This window comes from Phascolarctos cinereus, unplaced genomic scaffold (assembly GCF_003287225.1).
Source record: "Phascolarctos cinereus isolate Bilbo 61053 unplaced genomic scaffold, phaCin_HiC Scaffold_4;HRSCAF=312, whole genome shotgun sequence".
Taxonomy (NCBI): Eukaryota; Metazoa; Chordata; class Mammalia; order Diprotodontia; family Phascolarctidae; genus Phascolarctos; species Phascolarctos cinereus.
In genome coordinates, this window is record NW_027555847.1 from 185,454,759 (window position 1) to 185,462,479 (window position 7,721).

A 7,721-nucleotide genomic window follows, 5' to 3' on the forward strand; every position below is an offset into this window, starting at 1 on the left:
CAGGGTATTTTTAAGAATATGATAGCAACATTCTGCCATGGGAAGATTAGTGATATGGGTTACTGAAAGCTGTGGATTGTACTAGATGTACTAAATGTACTTCCACAGTTTGGATTCTAGGATTTAGTAGATTGGTGTTTACAGTTTGCTATGAACTATCCCCTTAGAATCTTCAGTGTCATTCACCCCACATACCCCATAAGGTGTCAGAGCTTATTTTTTATACTTGTACAACACGACTTAAATTCATCTCTTTCTTTCCATCCATGCAACTGCTGAACTAAATCAGGTCTTCATCTTATCTCTCTTGGAATTTTGTAATAAATTTCCAATTGAACCCTCTACTTCAGATCTCCCCCTATTCCAATCTATTCTCTAAACCAGAGGTGTCAAACACGGGGTAACACTTTTAAATGCCCCAACTAGATTAAAATGCAATTAGCAAATATTTTCAAAATAAATAAAGATACAATAGAACATAGATAACATTAATATAGGATTTTCTAAGTCAATAGACAGTCCACAGGGATCCTTATGTATGGTTTAGTGGCCTCCCTTTCTATGGTTTGATAACACTTCCAAAATGATTTTCTTAAAATATGGGTCTGACTTTGTCATTCTTATACTTAATTAACTCCAGTGACTTCCCATTACCTCTAAAATCAAATATTAGTTCCTCTATTTAGCATTAAAAGCCCTCTACAACTAGCTGTCACCTATGTTTCCAGTCTTAGGACACAATACTCCCTTTCCATTCTAGCCAAACTGATCTTCCTGTTGCTCCTCAGACATTACTCTCCATTTCCTATTTCTGTACCTTTGCTCTGACTGTCCTCATTACCCAGAATGTATCCCCTCCCTGCTTCCATCTCTTATGATCCTTAAGTTTTTGTTGTTCCCCTCTGCCTCCCACTGCCTTCCCTGGACTCAGCTGAAGACCTGCCTTCTGCATGAAACCTTTTTTGATTCCTACCATATTTTCCATTCTGAATAGTCATATATTCTTCTTGTGAATAGTACACATTTGTGTCTGTTGTTCCCCCTTCTTTAATACACAATAATAAGCTCCTTGAGTACAGGAATTATTTCACTTCTGACTTGGTATCCCCTGTGCCTAACACATAGTAGACACTCAATGAATACTGTTGATTACTTGCCTAACTTTTGGTTCCCTAAAGTTATTTGTTGAATCTTTTTTGCCTATTCTGTTAGCTAGCAGAAAAAGTAAATGAGATGAAGCCTAGAGTGATTCAATGATTTGCCCAAGGACACCCTACTAGTTGGTGGCAGACAAGATCTTGTCTCTTGATTACCAGGACAGGACCACACAATGGTTAAAGTGAAACTAGAACATGATTTCCAAGTCTAGCATTCTTCCCTATATTCCATATTAAGCTTGTATTATAGCACTAGGAGACACCAAGAGAGTTTTAATAGTTTGTCTTACTGAGTAGATTTCAGAATAAAACCATCATTCTTAAAGCAATGATTGACAGGTTGTGTGAATGAGTTCAAACTCCCATCTTACTTGGATTAATGCCAGTTTAGAGTGAGCCAAAACATACTAATAATTACCTTACTAGGGCCAGATGGCTCATAAAGGTTTTAATTTAGGATGTTTGTGAGTAGAGGAACTATGTTCTATCTCCAGTTATCAGCAGGAGGGAACAATGTCACATACATATTTATCTGCCTGCAAATCTATATATTAGAAGAGACAAACATCTTTTTTTTGCAGATTCATTTGACTAGTATGAGTGGAACTGTCCAATTATGGATATCTTAAAAGGCCTTTAGAATCTGAATTTGCTTTTTAAAAAAATAAAGTACTTATTTTCAAAAGCATATATGAGTAAATTACATGAAACATCTATATTAATAAAAAATAACAGTGATGAATTATGTCACTGGAAGACATTAATGAAAAGAGTGATTTTTCTTTTAAGTTGGCAAGTATTAAGACCTGTAGCATTTTTTCCCTTCTTTTGAAGTGTTACTTCAGCGAATTATCAAAACTTAGTAATAGTTTTTAATATTCATAAGAAATGAGAGAGTAAAATAGAAGTTCCAGTACCCAAATTAGCATAACAATATCATTTATATAGTGCTTTAAGATTTGCAAAGCGCTTTATAAATATTACCTAATTTTGTCCTCACAACAATCCTGGGAGATAAGTGCTATTATTATCCCCATTTTATAGATGAAGAAACTGAGGTATACGAGGTCAGAGTCACACAGTAAGTGTTTGAGGCAGAGTTTGAACATAGCTCTTTCTAACTTCAAATCCAATATTCCATCCACTACCTCATTTAGCTGCCTTTAAGAAGAGATGGAAGATGGATAAGGAGGTGGGGATGTGTCAGGAAGTCCCAAACAATGTGTATTAGGAGACTTTGATTCTAGTTTGAGCCTAGTTGAGCTCAGCCATAATTTGTGTGAGCTTGCAACAAGAAGTCTAACACTTCTTTGGACCTCAATTTCTTCATATTATTAAGTTTCCTCATTGTTGTAAAATTCTATCACTGAAATGATAGCTTTAAAAAATTGAGAGAAAAGAAACAAAAATTATCTTATTTTCCTTTCCATTTAGCTTGACTATCTATTATCTCAATGCTGCTAGCAAGGTACAGAAACTTGGAAACTTAGAGTTAAAGAAGAAGATGAAGATGGTAAGATATCATTCATGGTACAGAAATAGTGTCTCATTACTTTCAAATCATGGCAAAGACTAAGATACTGAAGTGTTTCTTCTCATTTTCTTTTTGTTTCACAGCAAGCCGAGGAGAACAAAATCAGAAACAAAAAAATGGCAGCTGCCAGAGCAGGTTAGAAATTATTTTATGACTTAATGTTTTGTAAGTAGATTTTTTCCCTCTTCTTTCTAAGAGGCATTTTGGGAAAGCATATGGAGCAAGTTGGTGGTAATTGTAGTAGGGCACTATTGTCCAGGAAGATATGCGTATACAACTATGCTGAAAATGCTAGTAATAGCAATAAGACAAAAAAAAAGAAATCAAAAGAATAAAAATAGGCAAAGAGGAAACAAAACCACCTCAATTTACCAGTGACATGTTGGCTGGCTTGGAAAATCTTAGAGAATCAGCAAAGAAAACCCACAAAAATAAATGTGATTTGTAACAACAGCAAAATTCAAGAGGAAATGATAGAGAAATCCAATTCAAAATGACTAAAAAAAGAATAAAATTTGAGAGTCAATCTACCAAGTTACTCATTACTTATATAAGTACAATTACAAAATGTTCTTCAAAAATATTTAAATATCTGGAGGGATAAGCAATATTCATGCCTGGATTGTTTTGACTGATAGAATAAAAATCATGATAGTATTGAAATTCAATTACAGATTTAGTGCTCCAACAATCAACTATTTAATAGAAATAGATAAAATAATTTAAAAAATTTAAAATTTCAAGGGAAAGGATAAAAAAAATTAGGAATTAAGGGGAATAGCCTTCTAGACCTAAAATTATGCCATAAAGCAGTAATTATCAAACTTATTTAGTATTTCATTAATAATAGAAAAGTAGATCGATAGAACAGAGTAGATAAATTAGAATCAGAAATAATAAAACTCAAATAACCCTATTTTCAGGAAACTACAAACATAAACTCTGTATCTGACAAAAATTGCTTTGATAACTGGAAAGCATATTGACAGAAATTAGGTTTAGACTATCACCTTCACCATATACTACAATTAGTTCAAAATTGAGCTAAATATTAAAAAAAACCTTTAACAGCTATGCCTGGAGGAACAATTCTTAAGTAAATATGAGCTAGGAGTAATCACAAAAGATAAAGCAGATAACTTTGCTTCAAATTGAACAGCAAAGTTAATGCAAATAAGATAAAAAGATGTATAGAAAACTGAAAAAAAAATCTTTATATTACACATCTCTGAAAGGAGTCTGATGTTCAAGAAATAGAGAACTAACAAAGTTATAAAATAAAATGCCATTTTCTGATAATAAATGTTCAGAGGAAAAGAACAAACAATTCTCAAAATAAGAACTACAAACTAATAACAACTTTATGAAAGATTGCTCAAATCACTGAAAAAGAAAAAAAGCAATTAAAAAATTAAAGAAGTCTGAGGTTTTACTTCACACCCCACAGTTTGGCAAAGATGACAAAATCTGGCAATAGTGTTGGAGGACTCGTGGAAAGACAGGCACACTATTGCGCTGTTGGTAGTGCTATGAATTGTCCTAATCGTTCTGGAAAGCAATTCAGAATTATAAGTGACTAAAGCAGGCCACATATAGCAGGTTCCCCACCTCAGGAAATATCCATGCCCTTTGACCTAGACATCACACTGCTAGGCTTATGCATCAACTTCAGTCTTTTTCACTTCTGCCTTATCCAACCTCTCACATTCTCCTGTTCTCATTCTGAAGTCCATCTTTTACCCAAAGTCATAACTAGACTGCGAAGACCAAGGTTTTGCCCAAATGGGGTGGGGGTATTCAAAAGGTGCTGGTAGAGCTTAGAATCCTTACAGACCTACTTGGCAAGAATATTTAGTCAAAATAGGAAGCTACCAGCTGGCACAAGCTTCTTCTCCCAGGTACTCAACTCCAAATTAACTCTTTTATAATGTCCATGGTGCAATATCTTGGTGTTTATGCCCAAAGCAGCCAGTGTTTCCAGGCTTCTATGTCTCACTCCATTCCTTAACCAAATGTGTATTGAAAAGTAGATTTGAGGCTGCTTTTGTGTGTGTGTGTGATATTTGTCCTGGAACATGAAATATTATAGTTATGACTGCCTTTTGTTCATGTCACCCTCCTCCTCCAAGTACCCCCCTTCCATTACTACAGAGTATTAAGAAGAATTGTAGTACAATAAATTAAATGAGGACAATAACTTTAAAACACACATTTATTGATCTTTTGTTTTGATATCACCTATATTTCCAAATGTATCCCTTCCTTCTGCCTCTCCCAGAGAGCCATATTTCATTAAAAAAAAATGAAAAAGGGGTAGTTTAGCAAAATTAACCAACATATTAACCACATTTTATGTTATGCAAATTTTCTACAACCATAGTCTAAGCACTTCTGCCAAAAAAATAAAAGGTGGGGGGAGGGGTACATTTTCATGTTTCTTCCTTGGAGCCATTTTAATCTCACAATATTCAGTTTTGATTGTTTGTTGCTATTGTGTTTGCTAATTACAACATTCAAGTCATCCTGTTTATTATTTTGCTGGTTGTTTACTTTACTTTGCACCAATTCATATAATTCTTTCCAAGCTTCTATTTTCACTATATCCATCATTTCTTATAGCATATTAACCCATATTATTGTTATTTTTAATCCACTCCTCAATCAATGTACATTTAGGGAGTTGGATTAGCCAACCTTTGAGGTCACTTCCAAGTGCAGAACTGTAGTTCTTTGACCTTACTTTAGTTTCCAGTTCTTTGCTACTAGAGAAAAAAAAATTCTGATATAAATATTTTTGTACAAATGGGAACTTTTTTTTATCCTTGACCTTCTGGAGATAAACATCTACAAGTGGAACTTCCAGGTCCAAATTTATGGAAATTTTAGGCACTGTCTTACCGTAATTTCAAATTGCTTTGCAGAATTGTTGGACCAATTCACACGGCTCCACTCTCAATACATTAGGGTACTTGTGTTTCAGAGGTATTGGGAGGCTCAAATGAAAAAATGGATGTAAACTACATTGCAGATCTTAAGGAGTCATATAAATACTAGTTATTATTATTGGTGTTATTAGCCTACAGGTACTAGGACTCCAGTTTGATGATGACTTTATTCTTTGAGTCTCCTACTAAGCAATATTTATAGAGCAATACAGTGGTTAGTAAATATTTAATAACTAGAATGGAAGGTATTGTACACATATACACTTTTAAGTTTAATTTGCATTATTAAAACTTTCTTAACTCTAGACAATCAAGAAAACAATACACCAGGCATGATTTATAGAGATTTCTGATTTCTGAAGTGTAAAGAAATGCTCACACTGAAATGTAACAATGGGCTCTACCAAGCAGGTGAGAGCTGGCTCTAGCACACCCCATATGTGTGTTTCTACAGTGTTTCCAACATTGACTATTTCCATCATTCCGATGTTATTGGATGAGAGGTGAAATTTCACTTGTATTGATTGTATTTCTTTCATTATTAGCAATCTGGAACAATCTTTTATGTGGTCCTTAATGGTTTTAATTCTTATTTGATACTTATAGTGACCTTGGTTCAATAGGTATTATTATCACCACTTTACAGATGAGGAAAAATGAAGCTAAGGGGTTGAGACTTTCCTAGCCTCACAGGGTCTAAGGAAGGATTCATAGTGAGGGACCCAGGATTCTAAGCCCAGGGCTTTCTAACCACTACTCCATATTGCTCTCAGGTCCTTTCCAAACCTAAATTCTGTGATCCTTTGAAAGTTCACTTTGGTTATCACAAAAGAAATCAAAACAGCATTTTAAAATGCTAGGATTATTAGAAAAGAATAAATGTTAAAGAAAGTCATTTTGCCCACCTTATTATGTGCAGAGTTGTTGTGAGGATATGAAAATGCTCTGAATGCAAAACAACAGGTATGGCAATATGTTGTAAAAATGCAGATTTCAAGTAACCTTGCTTAGAAACATTTATTAATTACATGGAAGACTAAATTTTTATTTTCTTTTATTCATGTGTTTGTTTTAGCAGCTGCAGCAGGTGGCCAGTAACCTTAACAGACAGCTCTGGGACTCAGGAATACTCCTGGCTTTGGAAAGGAACAACAATAAGGTGTCCGGATGTCTAAAGACCTTGCCCTTTAATGTCAAGCACATTTCCAACTATCTTTCTGATATAGAGAAAGACCTACAGTTGATTCTTTTCTCTGTACCAGTGATTAATTATGACAGCCCTAATTTCTTCCCTGATCAGTTCTACTGAACATGAGATCCTGAGAAAGGATGAGCAAGAAATCCCCACACAGTGACTCAGTGGTTTGCCTAAGAGTTATGTTAAACATGCAACCATATAGAATGCCCTTCTTTTACATTCTTTCTCAAAAAAAAAAAGTTTGCCCTCAGAAATTTGTGCAGTTGGAGTCTGAGCAGGGATGTGTTAACCTTTCCCACTCCCCCCAACCAAGATGAGTGTCACATATATTAACTAAACAGTTTATGGCTGATTTATTCACTAGCTTAACAGTTCAAATGAAAAAAAAAATTAAGTGCTCTATTGTCAGGCTTCTGATTTTTTATTTCAAAATAGGAGTCAGTTTAGCGACAGTTTTTAAGTGAAAAAAAGACTGGTCAGTGGTATTGCACAGATGAATGTCTGAATGTCTCTCATCTAGAGGAGAACCTCAGAGTTTAGAGAAGTAGCTTTTTTTCTTTTTGAAGGAAATATAAAAAAGGCTCATTCGTGTTACCCAAAGTATAACTGATACTACAGGCTATTCATTTGAATGCTAGCAGGAAGCAATGAAAATATCTACTGAGTTAATATATTTTTCAACAAGTAGGCATAAATACATTTTGTAATGAATGAGAACCCATCCTTTGGAGGCATAGGGCTTAGTTTATAGGTGTACTTCAGCATTATAATTTATTTACAAAAGTAATTTACTTTGAATAATTGATCCTTAAGGCCCTTTGTCGACTGGTCTGCCCATGCTTCTGCATTCTCATCTTCCTGTACTCTCCAAGATGGAAACTCTGCTC

General features: G+C 34.5%; 1 protein-coding gene across 1 annotated transcript in view; it reads left to right on the forward strand.

Annotated features, from left to right (window-relative positions):
• Positions 1 to 7,033, forward strand: part of TMC1 (transmembrane channel like 1) — a 226,033-nt gene extending 219,000 nt beyond the window's left edge. The window contains exons 20-22 of the mRNA XM_078151730.1: positions 2,592 to 2,670; positions 2,775 to 2,826; positions 6,712 to 7,033. Coding sequence (XP_078007856.1) covers positions 2,592 to 2,670; positions 2,775 to 2,826; positions 6,712 to 6,734 — 154 coding nt within the window. The 3' untranslated portion in view covers positions 6,735 to 7,033. The remainder of the gene's footprint in view (positions 1 to 2,591; positions 2,671 to 2,774; positions 2,827 to 6,711) is intronic.
• The last annotated feature ends 688 nt before the right edge of the window (positions 7,034 to 7,721 follow it).